Source organism: Chiroxiphia lanceolata, chromosome 3 (genome assembly GCF_009829145.1).
Source record: "Chiroxiphia lanceolata isolate bChiLan1 chromosome 3, bChiLan1.pri, whole genome shotgun sequence".
Classification (NCBI taxonomy): domain Eukaryota; kingdom Metazoa; phylum Chordata; class Aves; order Passeriformes; family Pipridae; genus Chiroxiphia; species Chiroxiphia lanceolata.
Window position 1 is genome coordinate 8,193,159 of NC_045639.1, and position 18,717 is coordinate 8,211,875.

General features: G+C 47.3%; 1 protein-coding gene across 4 annotated transcripts; it reads right to left on the reverse strand.

Annotated features, from left to right (window-relative positions):
• Positions 1 to 3,789: 3,789 nt before the first annotated feature.
• DSTN (destrin, actin depolymerizing factor) lies at positions 3,790 to 15,506 on the reverse strand. Of its 4 annotated transcripts, none has more exons than XM_032683035.1 (4): positions 15,301 to 15,506; positions 6,723 to 7,030; positions 6,406 to 6,482; positions 3,790 to 5,175 (listed from the first exon to the last, which is right to left on the reverse strand). In XM_032683035.1, the coding sequence occupies exons 1-4, from the start codon at positions 15,301 to 15,303 to the stop codon at positions 5,066 to 5,068; spliced, it is 498 nt and encodes a 165-aa protein (XP_032538926.1). In that variant the 5' UTR covers positions 15,304 to 15,506; the 3' UTR covers positions 3,790 to 5,065. The 4 variants fall into 4 exon arrangements, with proteins under 4 accessions (XP_032538926.1, XP_032538924.1, XP_032538928.1 ...); XM_032683033.1 differs by lacking the exon at positions 15,301 to 15,506 and adding an exon at positions 14,944 to 14,958; XM_032683037.1 differs by lacking the exon at positions 15,301 to 15,506 and adding an exon at positions 14,475 to 14,489.
• Between the last annotated feature and the right edge of the window lie 3,211 nt (positions 15,507 to 18,717).

Genomic DNA, 18,717 nt, shown 5'->3' on the forward strand with positions numbered 1-18,717 from the left:
TCAGCCCTATGGGGACCATTCCTCCTGGGAATCGTTTTAAACCTTAGTACTCCCCTGTAATCTGTCCCTGCGGGTGCTGTGTGATAGTGGTGGCCCTTGGTCACTCTCAGGCTTTCTAGCTCTCTGCTCTCTCCTTGTGGCTTTCCGTTTTTGTGTGGGTTTTTTTTCTTCTTTTTTTCTCTTCCTTTTTTTAAATTGTTCTTTCTTTTATTGTTCTTTCTGGTTTTGTTCTTTTTTTTTTTTCCCTTGCACCTTTTTTATTTTCAAGCTGGTTTCTTAGGAAATGGCGGAGGCCACATGACAGCTTGGTGCCTGTCTCCCCACAATAAAGTTGCTGAGCCCAGTACTGACATCAACAGGAATTTGAGAGAGAGGAGAAAAAGACCCCCAAAGTGCTCAGTCCCTCCAGGATGTGTGAAGAGCCAAGGCTAGGAAGGAGGATGAGGGACAGACCCGCCTCTATTTTGTTCCTGGGGAAAGCCAGTGTGATACCAATCCCTATGTTGCACACCAGAGGCTCCACAGGATTGGGTGGACATCCTGTCCCTCCCCTAGCTCTATGGCTTTTGGGGCCATGATGGAGAAATGTGGGGTAGGAAGTGTGCGTGACTCATCTTTGACCAGGTAAGAAAAAGGGGTCCTGCTGAATTCTGGCTGAGGAAATAGCAGGATGAAAGCCACACCCTGCCCCTCAACCTGTCTCCCACCCTTGTGTATCCCCTCCCCACCCCCTTCCCAACATAGAGCTGTTGCATGCAGCAAGTCTCCCCACACTGTAGGGACAAACTCGGGAAGAAGACCTTAGCCCCACAGCCAGGATTAGGCTTCAGTTTCTCTTTCTGGGCTTTGTGGCATGTGGAGAAGAATGCATGAATCAAGGACCACTGGTGACCTCAACATGTCAGCATAATCCGTCACTTGCCACAAACCAGCATGCCCGGTTGGCTTTTAAGGTCCCCAAAAGTGAGGGAATGCCTGCATTTTTTCAGAATTGCAGAAAAACCCCACCCACCCCAAGGCTGGAGAGAGCTGTGGAACGTATCAGAATGGCCATCACCCCTAGGGGGTCACAGGCAGGAAGGGCCCCACAGCAGCAGGTGACATGGTGCAACTCCCTAGGTTTTTCAGTTTTTTGCTTTTGCAACAACTCTTTCCTTTATTGAGAGCTCCTGTGCAAATGAGAGCAGATACCCAAGCATGCCCACACAAGCACTAAAAAAGACCCCAAAACAGCCAATGCAAGGAGGGCAGTCATTGTTCCAAATACCCTTTGGAGTAGGTTGCCTCTGGTGGGGCTCCAGAAGCTCACAAGAGCAGATTCGGTGTGCCTGGCACAGGGGCATATGATGCCCTTCTGGGACACACTGCTGAGCTGGCTGGTTTAGGAATAAAGAGAGGGAATGGTCTCATTAAGCAAAGATATAAAAAACAAGTCTCTTTGGGGAAAGATGTTTAGCAGATTTTTTTACCTGGAGTTGTACCGTTGGGATTTTTTTCTTCCCTCAGCACCTTGGTTGAAGGGGAAGGACATTCTGAGTGACTAGGAGAACCCCAAGCCTTGCCCAAGACTGTGCAGGGCTGAGGACTGCCAGCCCCCAATCTCCCTGCAGCTGGTGGGATTTTGCAATGTGCCCACCCCATTGGGCAACATGCCCAGGGTTATCTCCTTTCCTCCAGGCCACCCAAGCTTGTTACTTGTCAGCCTGTGACTCACAGCTGGTATGGTCAGCAGCCCCAGCACCACAGGCAGGAACCTTTATTAATAAAAATCAAGAAATTGCCCAGGTGGAGTGACTTTGGATAGGAACACTGGATTCTTCTGCTGGAATCAGCCATGCCCAGAGTTACCTTTCAGCCTGGGTACCTGGGTTTATCAAGGCTTAAGGCACTCAACCTTTTGTTGGAACAGCTAAATTGCATTTACACTGCCTGCTGTTCACACTTAGGCCTGAATTATATAACAGTCTGAATCTTCCTTTCCCATTTTCTCCCAGGTGTAATGAACAGAAATGGCTTTTGGGAAACCATATCCTGCATGTGGACTTCAAGACAGTTCAGCTGCTCTGCCCAAGCTGCACTATGTAGGCATGTCCTGCTGAACTTGTATGGCTCTGAGCTGTCTTCATCACCTGAACCTCTTCACATTTTAGTTCATGTACCCCGTTAGAAAGTAATTTCTCTCCTCAGCAACCAGCCAAGTTATAGAAAAAGTTCCTCATATTGTCTTGCCTTGCCTTTTCAGGTCTGGGTGATTGAGAGAAATCTTAAAAAGTCACAAGAGTAAACACCTTCCTGCGCTTTCCATCCCCTACAAAAGCAGAAGGACAACCAACTTTGAGAGGGGGTGAAATTTGGTCCACAACCCCCAGTGTGGACAAGCCTGAAGCTCTGATGGCTGAGTTACTCCCAGCCCTGGAGTGCAGGAGTACGCTTCCAGAGAGGCCATACTGTAATTTCAGGAGTAGCTGTGAAGGTCCTAAAAGCAGCAAAAGACTTAAATCGGCCTAAACTGTGACACCATATCTAGCCAAAGCCCAAAGTGCCACCTCAGACCTCTTATTGCTTAGATCAGGAACTTGGGTTCAAAGTGCCTTAGTCCCAGAACTGAGGGCTTTCATGCTGTGGGAAACACTCTCCTACCTTACAGGTCTGACATCCTTCCTCTATTGCAGCATCTCCCACTCCGTTTTTTAACCAGGGAACAAAATCCCAGGCAGAAGTCCACCAAAACGTCACCTGGGCTAGACATCCCTTCAAAGATGCCTGCAGTATGGAGGCACTAGCTATCAACTGGATCTTGGCTAGGAGTTGCCTTTGTTTGTCAGGCAGCACTGATCCCTGTGTGTCATACTTATTTCCTTATCTCAACCTGGACTTTGGACAAAGACCAGTACTGCAGACACCTAGGCAAGGAAGAGCTGTTTATGAGGACAATTACCCCCTTGGGCAAGCTCCCAGTTGACTGAAAAGAAGCTAAAAGCTCCAGCAGAAACCAAGACAGTTTGCTTTGTTCAAAATCAGAAAGCTTCACTCCAGTGGATCCCTTTGTATCAGAAAACCTTTTGCTCCCAAACCGTGTGACCCGCGTGGGTGCCAAGTTAGAGCAAGCAGTCAATGCCTGCCTAATGAAAGGTTTTAACCATGCAGCATGGCCAGAGAGGGCACATGCTGAGTTAGCAATGGACCATTATTTCCCCAGCCCTGCAGATACAGCAGCACAGCGATGGCACTGCTCTGCCAAGGAACTGCAGGGACAGTCTGTTTTCTGTCCCTGCGCAGCTGGGAACAGCTTGCGGAGGAAGGGACAGCCTGTAACTGCCTGAGCTTCGTGGGGCTGGCTAGAGAAAGCTCCCTCAGTCCTCACAGGGAAAGTTGCACAGGACAACTGTCACGTGGCTGGGTTTCTGCTGCTCAAACAGGGAGATGTTTCCCAGGAAGCTGCCCAACCCATGGACATTTGCATACGAAGCCTAGAACGCAGAGAGCAGGTGCTGTTCAGGAGCCAGAGACTGCAGCAGGCAGGCAGTCATGGTGCAGGGACAAGGAGGGGAGCACACTGCAGAGACAAACAAGCTATCCCCTTAACTCCACCAGCTCTTCCTTCCAGCCTGTCTCCCCCACAGTCTTGCTCCCCTGAGAGCAGCACAGGGCAGTCAGTAGCTGCAGAAGGCACAGCAGCTCCCTGAGCACACAGCTCACACAGGGCACTGGTGTGCCCAGCCACGGTGCCAGCCCTGCTTCAGGAAGGCTAATTCGGAGGCTGGAGAGGAATCAGTCACTGACCCAGGGGAGGGGAAGCCCATTTATTTAAGGCTAGTTGAATTTGGCACACACAGAACATCACAGTAATGCACTGGAGGCTAACGGTTTTGTTTTGTTGTTTTTTTTTCTTTTTCTCTACAGACATACAAGAAAACTCTATGCAACTCCCATGTACACATTACACAAAGGAAACAGCTTTAATCAACCACTGGTGAAACATGGAAGCTTTCAAGATCTCTGTAGCTGGCACAGGAATGTTCTCTACCCCCCATACAAAAGGCATTTCAGGTCAAACTTTCTAGTAGGTGATATTTCCATGCATTTCTACAGAATTAAAGAAGCTAACAGACAAAAAGCCCAGATCAAGCCATATTAGTCAGGCTGATTCGTTCTACTAAGTTAAATCAATGGTAATTATGGACAAATGGACCAAGTGACCAAAGACTGGGGCTGAAAATACCACTTCTCCAGTTGTGGTTCCTTCTCATTTTATTACCAATAACTGAAAAGCTCTGATATAAGAATCTGCATTTATAAAAGCCTCAGAAGCATCTGATCCACTAGTAGGTGTGTATTAGAGACATTTAGGTAGTTCTAAATTAAACTATGTCAACAGAAAAAGCAATTTTTATAGAATCACTCAGGCTGAAAGAGACCTCAAGACACTTCATAACAAGGAAATTGAACCTACAGAACAAGCGAACCTTTAAATATTATTACTGCACCAGGAGTTTACAAGGGAGGGGATAAGGACTATTTCTTCAGTGTTTTATCTCTAACTTCAGAATTAGGCTTTTTTAGTACAGCTCTGCAACTGCAAGCACTAAGAGTTTAACACAGTTTGGTGCCAAAAGGTTGCTTTAGCCTAAGTTTACAGGTTTTAAGTTTTGTCTTAAATGGTTACAGGGGAAAAGCTTTTGAATTTGGCAATTCGGCCAGTAGCCTCAACACGACTGACTGAATTTTGCTCGTTACAATTTAGAAAAGCAAGAACAAGAACCAGATTGTTCTCACCTCCCCCCCTTTCATGATCCACTGCTCAAATTTTTTGAGACCTTTAGTGTTAATCCATTGGGGACAGTATTGGGCTGGACAACCAATGCAAATATTAATACACCAAGATAAATCCTTAGATTTGATTTATTCAGGGTCATTTGTACATACAAGCTACATCTCCAAAATCTACTTTATTCTACAAGACAGCTTCCCTACTGTTAGTGAAACCCTTGCCTAGAATGTTTGCTTTATATAACTGATATATTAAAACATGGAATGCTTGTAGAGTTGTGGCACTGTATGACATCTACACAGGACTTCCTTCAAAAGCTACGACTAGGGAGCCTCCTAGCTTCTCAGCAATGCAAGCTCGGTTGAGGTCCTCTGGCCCATTTGCTTGACATTCATGCTTTATGCCTAAAAAAGAGGCAAAACACTCAATAATGCAGTATGTCAACATGCTGATAATCAATTAAAGAAACATACTTGGTAGTAATATTAGAAGAAATCCAGTCACTCAAACACACAAGTCCTGCCTTAGCTTAGGAAATCTGTTTTTTCCTGGATATGTCACCAGAGACATCTGGCTACACACCACATGTCAATGCAGGGACATGTGGGGAGAAATTTGTCACTAGATCAGAGCTCAGTCTGTTGGCCTTTCATCGCAGGCTCTTACAAGTGAATCCCTCATGTCTTGAGCTGCCCTGGGTACAGCTGGGGAGGGAGCTACATGTAAGCACATGGAGATGGCCAACTCAGCTCCTGCTGGGTCTGCAGAAGAGGGTGAAAGCATCTAGAAAACCAGTTTAAGGAATCAACAGTGTTTTTTTCTTTTTGAAGGGTGGGGATCCCAAACCATGCCTGTCTTCAGTGGTGAAAGGCAGAATTTTTTCAGGATTTCTTTTTTTTCAACTTCCATATGTGCAGCACACAACAGTCTCCCTGGGCACTTCCAATCCCTGGGGCATGCTGTCCTGTGAAGGCTGGCACTGCTGTCCAGTGATCTTGTCAGTCTTGCACACTGCAAGATTTTGGCCCAGTGCAGCACAAGGAACTTAACAGGGGGCAGTGCTACCTGGCTATAAGCCAGACTGACTTAGCATGAAATTTCTGAACGCTGCAAGGTGTTTACTCCTTGGTTAATGGTGCCTGACAGGCTGAATAGAACTTCGCTTCTCCACTTGGAGATGCAATGCCTTTAGGAATGAGTAATCACAACTGCATCTCTGAATCAAGTGAATTCTTAAATACTGTTGCTACAGTGCAGTAAATTTATGACATTTCAACAGACACAGGCTTGAAAGTCCTCTGCCACTGAGGCAGCTCTGCACAAAATCTAGCTTTGAGTTATGAATCTAATGCTTTCTAGCCTGTATGGTACTGTGCAGCCACAGTGTCACACACTGCAAAACCTGCTCTTGCTCTGAGCACAGTTCTAGTGCCTCTAAAATTTAGTCAGACAGTATAAATTTTAGCTAGACCTCATTTTAGCTCTGTCATGTGACATTTCACCTCTCACTAGTTTCTCAAAAGAACAAAATAAAACAACACCCAAGCCCCAAACCAATTAGCCAATGGTTAAGCTTTCCTGTGTAAGTATCCTAGAGGCACAGCAGAGCTAGGAGCATCAGCTGTATTACATACCTTGAAACTTCTTTTTGATTGCATCCTTGGAGCTGGCGTAGATCATCTTACTTTTGAGAGGTGCTTGTTCTGGTGCCCTAGTGGGATATGCCAAAGAGAGTGCAATTACTGACACGGATTATTCAGCACAGCCAGAAGCAGTATCCTTCCCACCATGAACAAGTGAAATGTCTCACAGCTCAGAATACAGGCATCAGGCTGCCCGACTCACTTTAAGCCTACCATCTTGCCAGCCTGCACAATACAAACGCTCAGAGACCTCACCCGCAGTGCTTGGATTGCACGTTAGGAATGAGTCAGTTGGGAAGATAGCTTACCACAAGAAAAACATCAGCTCTTCTTTTTTGGATTCCTTGGTCTCGAAGCTTGCATCATACAAGGCATAACGGCAATCCTTCTCAGGAAGCATCTGCACAAAGTGCTTGAAAGGGTCGGTAACTGTCACACCGACATCTCCCACCAGAATCTCTTTGCCTTCTTCCACAATAATGCACTTTTTGTCTGGACTGAGGCAGAAGATGACAGCCTTCTTCCTCTTCTTAATTTCCTCAGGTGTAGAGCACTTCCGCACTTTCATGTCATAAAAAATACGGCATACCTCATCAGCAACTTGTACTCCAGATGCCTGCAAAAGACATGAGCAAAGACCTTTAGGGCTACCACAGCAAATTTTTGTAACTCCATTACTGCACTGCCTTAAACACAAGGCTAGAAGACAACAGATACTAACAATAGTCACTAGTGGCCCAACAGTTTCCTCAGAAAAGGCTGCAGACCTTCTTTTCCAAAGCCAAGTAAAGAATCTGGAGTCTGCTGCTGACCACAGCCAGCTGCCAAACCAAAACTATTCCAAAGAAGGGACAATCCTACTTACATTAGAGCATTGTTTTGGGGGAGTTTTACACACACGTCCACTCCTTGTTCTCCAAGATTACAGAAGTTTAATTTTGTTACCCATTTCAGGCTGGCTAGACAATCAAGCCCACAAGGATCTGCTACTCAAAATTTCCTAGCCATTTCTAGCATGCTTGCTAGCAGCTTTAGGAACAGAGGTAAAACTGGCCAAATTCCACACGTGTCATGTGGAGTTAGTTTAGAGATCAAGAGAGATGTAGTGGGGTACTGGGACTGTAGTGGTACAGTTTTTAGCTGAACAAACCAACTTTCAGAAGTTGCTCTGAATTCAGGATTTTAAAGGGAGAAACTGCAAGCTCCTCCATCAGTTTTTAAAGCCAGTTGCCTGCCTTCTCAACTTCCCCCCCCCCGAAGTCTGATGGGAAATGTAGTTAGTGGTATGGTATCCCCTGTGTTTGCTGTAATAGGAGGTGCACATGCAGCATTATCAATCTAATGTTAAAGGTAGCTGTACAAAATAAAGAGGACAAGACCTAGCAAGAATGACAACAGGCTGAGCTGCATTTTCAGCCTGCTGTTTTTTTGGGAATAAGGCAGAAAAAAATTGTGGCAGGGTAGAAGCATTTGCATCTGAGCGTTGTTCTCAGAGTACAGCAAAGTTGGAGAGCTTATAAGAAGCTGTGCAATAGCGAATACTGCAAGTATGGGAAGCTAGCTGATGCTGATGGAAGGACATCATGGCCAGAGCAGTAAAGACCAAACTGAAGGCTGTCTGATACTCAACAATCTGTTCAAAATGCTGTATACAGTGTGAACAGTGAGATTCCTTTAAAATACTGCTTCCTCCCTCACTGGTCTTTGGTCTTCAAATTCAAATGACGTTATCCTCAGATATGACAATTCATATCTCAGATGGAAAACTGCCTTCCTCCCTCTCTGTAAACTGCCACACGTCACTGTTATGAGCACAGTCAGCAGTACTAACAGTCAGGTACAGCACCATCTGAGATCCACCAACTGAAAAAGGCTAAAGGTTGTTGTTCATTTTGCTCTTCCTTACCTTCAGGCCCAAAATGTAAGCTCAACAGATTTATTTTGTGTCTTAGTTCTCTAAGAACTAAGAAACAACAGAGTTCAGCTGCAAAACCAGGGAGACAGAGGTGCAGGGGAACTGCTCAGTGCTAGCTTTCATACAGGCTGTCCTTAAAAGATGGTTATAGATTGGACAATGACTTAATGTGTGTGGGTTTTTTTAAGCCTTGACCAATGAGTACCATGGAGGACCTCAGATGAGCCCAGATTCTCCTCTTTCTACCAACATGTCTTCTTCTGTAACTTTGAGTGGCTGGCATAGCATTGCTAACCCAGTGAGGACAGCTAGCAGAATCTATTACCATGGAGTTTGGTATCTACATCTCCCAACTGTTGGTCACAGAAAACCTCACCCAGCAGCGTATCTGAGACAGAAACTTTTCTGTAGTATGAGAACAGTGCTTTTTTGAGGTTCACCCAAATACAAGGGGACATCCCTCAGGATTTATAATGCATGGCCTGTCTACTAGGGGTAACCTATCCAGAACTCCTTGCACTTTGGGACAGGAGAACAGCAAGTCACTCACTGCGCCTCAGCTCCCTGGCAGGCAGCCATCCTTTTGCATATCACCAATAAGGCGAGGAAAGTAAGCAGAGAAAGCCTATTCCAGGATAAACTTGAGCAAAAGTACAAACATCGACTCAAAGTGACTCATTCCTATGTCACCTCAATCATATAGAGAGACTGCACTTTGTCAGAGTGTGACTGGGAGGTAATGAAGAATGAAGGTCTTTCCCTTCCTTGTCCCTGTGTTTGGTGTAGGCAAGAGCCTCTTTGGGAAGACTCTAATTAATACAAAGTTGCCTTAATAAAGCAAACAGTGCAGCAATTAGAGCTATTGTATCATTCACTAGGGACCAATCCACAGGGAACTCGAGAACCTTTTTCCTCCCTGAAGTTTGCAATGGCACCTCAGTAGCTGACAACAGGTGTTAAGACCTGACTTTCAGTCATAGAAAATGCACAGAAAGCCTGAACTAGCATGGGAACAAGGCAATTAATCACTTAAAAGCCCTGTCACTTACCTCCACCACAATAACTAATTCCCCTGAGTCAATTCACGTTAACTTTGAAAGAAAAGGTTAATGCTCAGCAGAGAGAAAGAAGCAACAGCAATAGAGCTGCACGTTGATGCAAAGTGTCCAGTCAAGCACATATGCTTGTACTACTACACAGCCAGAAACATGTCTCCAAGCAGGGAGACAAGTTGTTACCTTAAAAAGAAACTAAGCACTGCTGGTCAGTCAGTTCAGATTCCAAAAATGTTGAGTATTTAGCCTGGAAACTCAGAATTCAGTGTTAAATTGCAGTTTATAACTGGGACAGACCAGAAGCTGAAGGGGCAATAGTGAGAACTGGATCTGTTAGCTTTTCAAAGCAAAAGGCTGTTAGTAGCTGGTGCTACTATTTTTTTGCAGCTGCTGTACAACCCCTGGATTCATCACACAGGCTGACATTAGCAGCCATTATGTTGCTAGGGACAATGCAGATTTGTTCCATCTCAGAAAACCCTATAGCTGTGTCACAGCAGTAGCGTGTCACCCATAAATTCCCAGTGCAATGAACTAATTACTTCCAAAAAGAGGATCTACTATTGCAACTGTAGGACTCCCTCTTCAACTCTGGGCTCGTACCAGCCAGGGCTGGCTTCACAAACATACTTAAAAAGTAAAAAACCCCAAACTCTAGACAGCTTCTGCTGTAAGGCAGTTGAAACCCCTCTGCATAGAACATCAACAGGATGACTGTTAAGAGCACTGGAACAAGGAGAAACGCTATATTTAAAGTACATGTCCTCAATCAACATTTTAACCTCATCTCTGGTGTCTTGTCCACAAGAAGAGCTGATGAGAAGCCTCCACCCCACCAGTAACAACAGAGTAAACATTTATTTGTTAGTCTGGATTTTCTCTCTTTGTCCAGATACCACTCTGCTTAGAGGATGTAATACAGTACATTCATTATTATTTTGCGCATTCTGACTTGAACACTGCAGAGCTACAGAAGTTAGTCTGGTTCTGTTCCTCTTCCAGTATAAAAGCAGTTATCCAGCTCTGGACTGGTACTTGTGAGATACCTGACCATGAATCAGCTGGTGATATTTTGTTGTAGGGGACTGAACCTTAACTGCAGGGCCTTTTAACCTCACTGAAATAAGGTAGCAGCAAGCAGGCAAGTCACCTAATTACCAGATGGGAAAATGATGCCAGTACAGCATATTGAGGGAGACAGATATTCAGGCAAGAGTGGACAGAGTGAGTTTCTCTGAGGAAATGAGCAAAAATGAGTTCTCCCCAGCACCTCTGTGCAACTATTGCAAACATGGTGTGTCTTGCGGGCTGAGCTCTTCATATATTGTTCCAGGGCAGTTATATGAGTATCCCCATTGTACTTTCATATGGACTGCTGTATGCACATGAGGTAATGATTGCATTAAATGCCTTGTCAGCATGCGCTAGAGTAACACAGTGGCTCTTATTCCCTACACAAAGCCACTGTTCCTGCCTTAAGTGCAAGGCACTGCAGAAGTCTTGCAAGAGTAGAATGCCCTCCTTACACAGGGCAGCCCAAAGAGTGAGCCTTCTGTCTAGCATGTTTCCTACTGCAAGAGCCATATGCAGCTCTAAGAGCTTTCAACACTTTGCCTCCATTGCCAAGTACCTGAACTGAAATTTAATCTTAACTGGGGAAGACCAAAGAATAATCCAAAGCTTTCTCAGGAAAATTCCCACATACAGAAAGCTGTTTCAGGAGTGAGATACATGCCAGACACCTTATAAACTGGATTTGTAGCAAGCCTGCATAGAAACACAACTGACACACTGAAATTTGCCTTCTCTTTTATTAGGAAATCCTGTGCACTCCAGTATTTTCCTTGAATATTTAAAATGTTTTACCTAAGGAGAGTCTTTGTTTCCTCCTCAACTGTGAGACAGCAAAGAAGACTTTAAACTAATGACTTAGTTTGCCTCAAGACAAGTTTGAAGGATGAGATTTGGTTTTAAGTCTTGACAATTTTACATTGTTGGGTTTCTCTCCTGTGATTAGAATCCAAGAGCTCTCCATAGCGGTGCCTGTGCATGCATTATCTACAGAGACATTTAAAGAACATTGTTTTTCTGGGAACCACACACACACATTGCATACACCAGGGTGATACTACTCGCAGGTACTCAAGTGGAAACTGGCGTTTCTTGGAAAAGCATCATCAATTTTTCCAGAATTTGACACCAAGACCTTTATTAAAGTATGTCTTGTTTAATTGCAAGGGCAGATTTGAGGACACTGTGCTCCCATGTTTGCTAGTCACATTATTGTATGTATTTGGTTCTTAGTTTCTTCAGCAAACACTGCTTCCCCTATGCTTGGCATATCATCCTTCCTATCTACCTTCGAAATTCTCTGCCACTGCCAGAACTGCTTGTGTGGCATTTCCATAAGACTCAGTCATGTGTCATAGTACATCTCTGCAACAAATACTCTTTCAATTTAAACTACTACCACCCAACTGGGACAGCACCCTTTCACAGAGCTGTCCCTTACACTGCCACACAACATAATGCCCTGGAACATCATCAGCATGGAGACCTTGAAGGGCAAATTAAGCTAACGTAGTTGTGGGAGCGCCCAGCAGAAAGCGAAAGTCACAGCCTGGCTGCACTAACAGGCTGGAAGACAATTTTGCCAAATCAGGCCTCTGAAAAGGGTGTCACGTAAGGCCAACAAGCCAACTGAAAATGTAGGTGGTCAAAACCACGGATTTGAAATACTGCTTTGCTTTTGTTATTTGAGCACTCAAGAAAACACATCGGATACTACCACCCCCACTGTACTGAGTAGGAAAGGTGCAACGACTTTAACTTGATCACAAAGATCAGCAACCGTGTCGGAACACCAGTGACTTCCTGACTTCTTGCAAGGTCCACATGCCCTGCTATCTACAGTCGGATAGATAGACACCTCTGTTTACAGGGGACAGTTGAAAGTCCAAAGCTTCAATTCAGATGCGAAGCATGATGGGAAACATAACTAACTGCCTTTTACTGCTGTTGTGTAACAGGCTATATTTGCACACCATAAACCAGCAAGAACTAGTTATTTGCATATCACTTGCAGACAGATCTTGCCAGCTAGACTCAAGTTTTTTATTTAGCATTATTTGGTCTCTTTTGGCAGGAGGAGGGGTGGAATCAGAACTCTATTCAGCTTTTCTTCCCCCCCACCGACAACAAGAACAGTTATCGACAAGGACAGAGAAGAAAGAAAAATTATTTAAAAAATAAGAAAAAACTATCCCTTGAATTCCTGGAGGTCATTTCCTCAGCTTTCAGCCAAAGAGGAAATTACCTCCTTCTCTGAGCTACCATGAAGTTCACTCCCAGTTTAATTATCAAGGTAGGCAGAAAAAGCAATACCCACAAAAGGCAATCCCAGCAATACAGCAGGGTAGAAGTTTTGAGTAGCACCCATTCCTCTGTTGAAACGCAAGGTTTTAAGGTAATGCAGGTGTAAGTTGGTATGCAACAGGACTCTTGCAGAAAATTAAAACTTCTTAGAACATATTCAGCACAGAAATCAGCTATAATGAGCCCAAGAATTTTCTTTCTCCAGGCACCTACAGCAACCTAAAACTTAAAAGTTACTCTCAAAACCAGGCTTTGAAGGCCTGCTTTGGGCACCACAGATACTTGTTAATGAGAGACCCTTCCAGAACACTGCCTGAATGCTGAACAGCCAGGCAAGCGAAAGCTCTGAACAGCTTCACACACAAGTCCTGGCTGCCTGCAGGCTCTCCTACATGGGATCGCTTAGGTCAGCCCTTACACCCAGCAGGAGCCCCCTGACAGCAATTCTGGCAAGGCAAGTAGGAACATGCCAGACACCCACACTACCAATTGTCATGAGGCTGTCATCTTGTACATGAGGCATATGTGCCTTGTAATTACACAGATTTGGGAACAGTATTGACTAACAACCAAGAAAAATAATTTGCACAGCCCTCCAAAGACCATGGACTCATTTAATCCAATAGCAAAGAAACTGAACCTTGTGGCAAGACACAAAAGCTGAAAATCCAATGTTCTTTTTATACTAAATGATGCCCTCCTGCTGACATTACTGTATTTTGCCAGAAGGCCTACAATGCCCATAAGCAAGTTCATTTCCAGCATCTCAAAAAAGCCAACCCAAACCCTGTTGCAAAAAGATCACTGTGAGAAATACTAGTTTTGACTGACTGGGGATTTCTCTGCTTCCAAAGCAAGATGAAGGCTGACACACCAAGTAGTCAGACTAAACTCGGTTTGCATACTGCAGAGGTGGTAGCTGGCTTGCTGAGACAAGCCTGTTTTAAACAAGAGCTGCAAGTCTCGTCAGACTTTTTAACAACTTCAGCTGCAACTCCCATCAGCTCTGCTCTACGTTGCAGACCAGTCACAGATGCTCCAATTTGGGTGTTAGAGGAAGCAGGGAGATTACTAGTACATCCTGTCTGCCAGCCCTGTATGGACTAAAAGTTCATTTACTGGATATACCACACATTCAAACTAATGAGAAATACCATGAGAAAGCCTCAATATGTGACACCTCTAATAAAGACAAAAAACCCAGACAAGTGTGTCAAAACACAAAAGTGTGTGTTGCTGGACTCAAGCAAAAACAGGACAGGAATTAAAATTGCATGAGCTAGTAATTCAGACGAATTTGCCAGTCACAGCTCCCACAGTTAAACGGAGATGCAAACTTTGAGCACAGGCAAAGCAAACCGAGAGTGAGCCACCAGGAAGTCGAAAAGGCATTTGGTCTATTCCGCTCCATTTATGCAAGGAGTCCCTTGGCACTTTTGGTTTTTTGAAAGCCTGGAAACACAGGAAAGTCAGTGTGTATGCTTGACACGTCTCTATGTTTTCAGCATAATGTCTTAGATAGAGTGTTTCCAGCACTGTGCGGAGGAGCAAAACAAATAAAAAAAAAAAAAACAAAACCCAAACAACACAAAAACCAAGTCCTTGCAGCAACTACCTTAAAATTTAAGCTTCCTCGAGAGGCCGCTGCGAAACTCTGTTTGTTACGATCAGCGCTTCCCTTCCGCGGGTTCCGCTTCCCCCCTTTTGTCCGCTACCAGCGCTGCCGGCTCCAGCCGGGGCCCGCGAGCGGGATCGCAGCTGGCCCTGGGAGGGCCCGTGCTCGTCTCGGCTTCCTGCGGAGCCGACGCCGTTTTCTAGGCCAGGCCCGAACCCTTCGGCCGTGGGAAGATGGCTCCCGCCGGGACCGCGCCGGGGCGGCTGCGGCGGCGGCCGCGCTTTCTCCCGAGCAGGGCAGCCCCCAGTCCTGGGGAAAAGAGGCCTCCCACCCGCGGTGCCTTTCTACCAGGTTGCGATCCCCTCCCACGCAGCCCCTCGCGCGGGGGGGCGGGGGCGATGATGCCCCTCTCCCCACCCCGGCCGCGCCCTGCGGCGCGGGGAGGGGCCGCGCATCGCGCCCCCCCCCCCCCGGGCTCTTCCCGCCTCGCCCGCCCCCCCCCCCCCTCCCCCGTCACGGGGTGGAATGGACGCGCCCGTCCCAGTGCCTGTGTGCAGCACGGAACGTACCATCACCTCAAGGAGGGGTGAGGAAAAGGAGGGAGGACAGTTCCATCGCCTCAACAGGGGGAGAGTAACCTTCCGCCGCCTCATGGTGGGATGGGGGGGGGCCGGCGGCTAGGGGGAAGGGAGGAGAACGGATTCGCCGCCTCAGGTTCAAAGGCGAACGGGAAGGATTGGGGGGGGCGGAGGGGGGGAAAAAGGAGAAGAAAAGGGGGGCGAGATACCGCCGTGCCGCCGGGCACAGCGGCGGCGCCAGCCAGGATGCGGCGGGCGGTACCGCCGCCCCCCTCCCCATTTTCCCTCAAGGATGAAGGCGGCAGGGGGAGAAGCCTAACGCCCCCCTGGCGTCGCCCGGATCCCTACCATGGCGTCGGCTGGGCGCGGCGGGCGGGTGGGCGGCGGAGCGCGGTGCGGCGGCGGCGGCTCCTCTCGGGTGTCTGGGCGCGGCGCGGACTCCGGCGGCAGAAAGGGAAGCGGCGAGGGCGCGAGCCGGGCGGAAGCGCTGCCGACGTCACGGCCGCTGTGCCCGGAGGAGGAGGAAGCGGTTGCTATGGCGGGAGCCCCGCGTGGCGACGCCCTGGCCCCGCGCGCACGCGCGGACGGGGAGGGGGCACCCGCAGCCCTCACACACGGCCCTCTCCTGCCGCCCGGCTGAACTGCCCAATCACAGGGGAGCCACCGGCTGATTGACGCTTCGGCCGACCAATGGCGGCGCCCTCTCAAAGAGGTGGGGCGGGACTACCTGCCCCAAGGTATTCGGGGCGGCGGGGAAGGTGCCGAGGAAAGAGTGGGGGCTGAGGGAGTCGTGTGGGAAAGGAGGGGGGGGGGGGGCAGCTGTCAGTGGGGCGTAAGAAGGATTTGGGCTGCTGAGAGCGGGGCTGAAAGGGACTGAGATGGGCGTAAGGGGTCGAGGGGCGTCCATGGGATGGCCGTGGGGCGGGTGGGAAGCCCGCGGGGCTAGGCGGCCGCAGCAGAAACGGCCAGAGCCGAGCGGGCGGAAGAGCCGGCGAGGCGGAAGTGTGGGACTTTCCTTTCTCTCTCTCTTTTTTTTTTTTTTTCCTTCGAGGGTTTTTCACTACCTACTTTGGTGCGATCTCAGTCAGGCACTCCTGATTGGCTCACGCTGCTGCGGCAGGAGCCTTGCGCTTCCCGCCGGCACCCGCGAATCCCGGATCCCGGCGTCGGCCTCATCCAGGTGGCCGAAACAACCAGCTTTGTCCTCGGGACAAAGCTGATCCTGAGAAAACACTGCTGCGGAGACCGGGGCACTCGGAGAAGCTGCTGTTCCGTGTTCATGGCAGTCCTGCTCACTCTGACCGCGACGAAAATACTCATTCCTTAATGTTTCCAGGCAGTGAAGCTCAGGCTGCTCGTAAACAGAGTATACAGCCACCTACTGATGTTACAAAATATATAGAAAGTTAGGTTTTGTTACTGAATCCTGACTGCAGTGATGTTCCCGGCTTGAATCGATAAGCAAAAACCCCCAGCATCAAGCTTATTTGTTAAGTCTGTGCCTACTTGTAAGCAGAAAACAAAACCAAGACTCGATGGCATGTTTTCAGGGCTCGGGTATGAGGCAACTAGCATGAAGCTTTAATTCTAAAGGTGTGAGCCATGCTTACACACCTTACAATTTTCATCCATATTGCTGTTCTAGTTAAAGGGGTTTGATTTTTTTTTTTCCCCTCCTTGCAGCCTACCCTAGTAAATGCCCTTTGTAGATGCTGTTAAGCCTGTTCACATTAGATAGAAGTTGCTGAAAGACCCCATACTGAAGATTCAGGTATTGAAAAAGCAGTCTTATTGCATTAGTGCATCTTGTGTTGGGTGACTTACTCAGACCAGGGATTCCTTTTGTAAGAGAATTTGCAGCAGATTTGTGATGAAACTAGCAAAGACCTACCAGCATGACTTGGACTTGAATTGGACTGAGGGGGTAGTTCTTCTTTAGGGTCTTTTCTGATATTTTTAATCATGGAATGCTTACATTCGAATCCAAATGTTGACTTACTTTGGAAGTATTGACAAGAATTGAGCAGGGACATGTTTGATTTTTTCTTTTGAAATAAGTCAGATATAATGCCTGTGTAATAGGTAGAGCTTCGGTCCTAAGAGTATGTTTCTCTGGACAACTTGTGGTCCTGCTTCCTTGCTCTGACTGTCCTGGTGGGGAGAGGAAATCAAGGCAGGCTCTGTTTGGTGGTGGGGATCAGTGCCATATGGCAGTGCCATGGCTGACCTCCATCTCCAGTGGCATGTAGCAGAGACCTGGGGCAGCTGTGCTTTTTAGTCTTAATTGATGTGAGTAACTTCTCTGTTACTGTTCCAAGCTTGCTCTTCATAGATGGGTTTCGCTATGACAGAGGGTTACAGAAGTGAGACATCCTGGGGAGGAGGGGAAGAGATGATGTAAAGTCATGAGAACAGGGCTGGGACTGTTTCATGTTGTATACTTATAAGGGAAAATGAGTTGGAACTGGCCCGTTGGCTCACTCTGTTTCAAGAGGTCTTTTTGGAAACACTGCAGCGGGTTGAGGAGGTATATAACTGGTTAAAGAAACTTCAGTGAGGGCAGGAACTCCTTCACCAGCAGAGTAAGAGAAATCTCTCTCACTTTTCCTGTCTCATGAGAAAAGTGCTTGCTCTGGGAAGGGCACTCACCAAGAACCACGACGGCTTTTTGAAAGATTGCATTCCCCAAAAGACAAAATAGCATATAGCCTAGTGAGGCATAAACACAGTGGCTGTGGTGCTTTGCGGAAGCTCGAGGCAGGAGCTGTACACCAAGATGCACAGACAAGTTTGTGGTTATGGTGGTACCAGCCTGCCTTGGCATAGGCTCCACAGACTCCTCGTGCTGTAGCAGCACTGGCACTGGGAGCTCCAGCCCTGCACCGAGAGCTGCCTGCTTGGGATTAGCAGTATGTATGTCGTGGTTTGGGAACCACTGCTGCATATAAATCCTGTGCTGCTGTTTGCGTAGGGGAAGGGGAGTCTGGTTTTCCAGCCCTGTGCTGCTTCCTCATTTGACAGCCCTCTCCTCACGTGTCTGTGACCTTAAGCATCACCCCTGTTTGCAGCCCTGCAGTTCCCTCAGCGAGGGCTTGCAACAGGGTCCTCTCACGGCTGCCACATAGCTGTTGTCTTGGTGCCTGAAATGAGGGGAAGCTTCCTGTTTTGGGAAGGGCAGGAGGAAATTTTGGTTCTATTTACAAGGTCCCTTTCCATCATCCCACCCTTTTGATGGGATAGGGACCTGAGCAGAGGTGAGGAAGTTGTGCCTTGTGGCTTATTGCCACACTGACAGTAACCTTCCCACTGCTTACTGCACGCTGCACACCTGTGTTATGGCCAGGTGTTACGGTGTATGAGTGAGCAAGGCTAAAGGCTTCCTGCGGTGACTTACCCCTTTGTCCTCACCTTTCAGTGCACTACAAGGTTGTTACAAAGACAGATATGAATACTGTGAATTGCTACAGCATTGTGGAGAGGAAGGAGTTCTTTACTAGCTCTTCTGCCTTTCAACACTGAACAAGCTTTGTCCTTTTTTCCTGGTGTTAGTGCTATAAATAAGCTAGGCTGAAAGCTCAAGCTGTATGTTTGGATGAACCAATCTTGAAAGATGAATTCTCCTCCCCTTTTTAAGGTAAATGGTATTTGCAATTAGCCTGAAACTTCCCCCTCCCCACCCCAAAAAAATCCATCCCCTAGCCATAGGGGACCCTGAGAAATTTCAGCAATCCTGTAGCTGGTGGTGACTGCTTTGGCTCCAGGCAG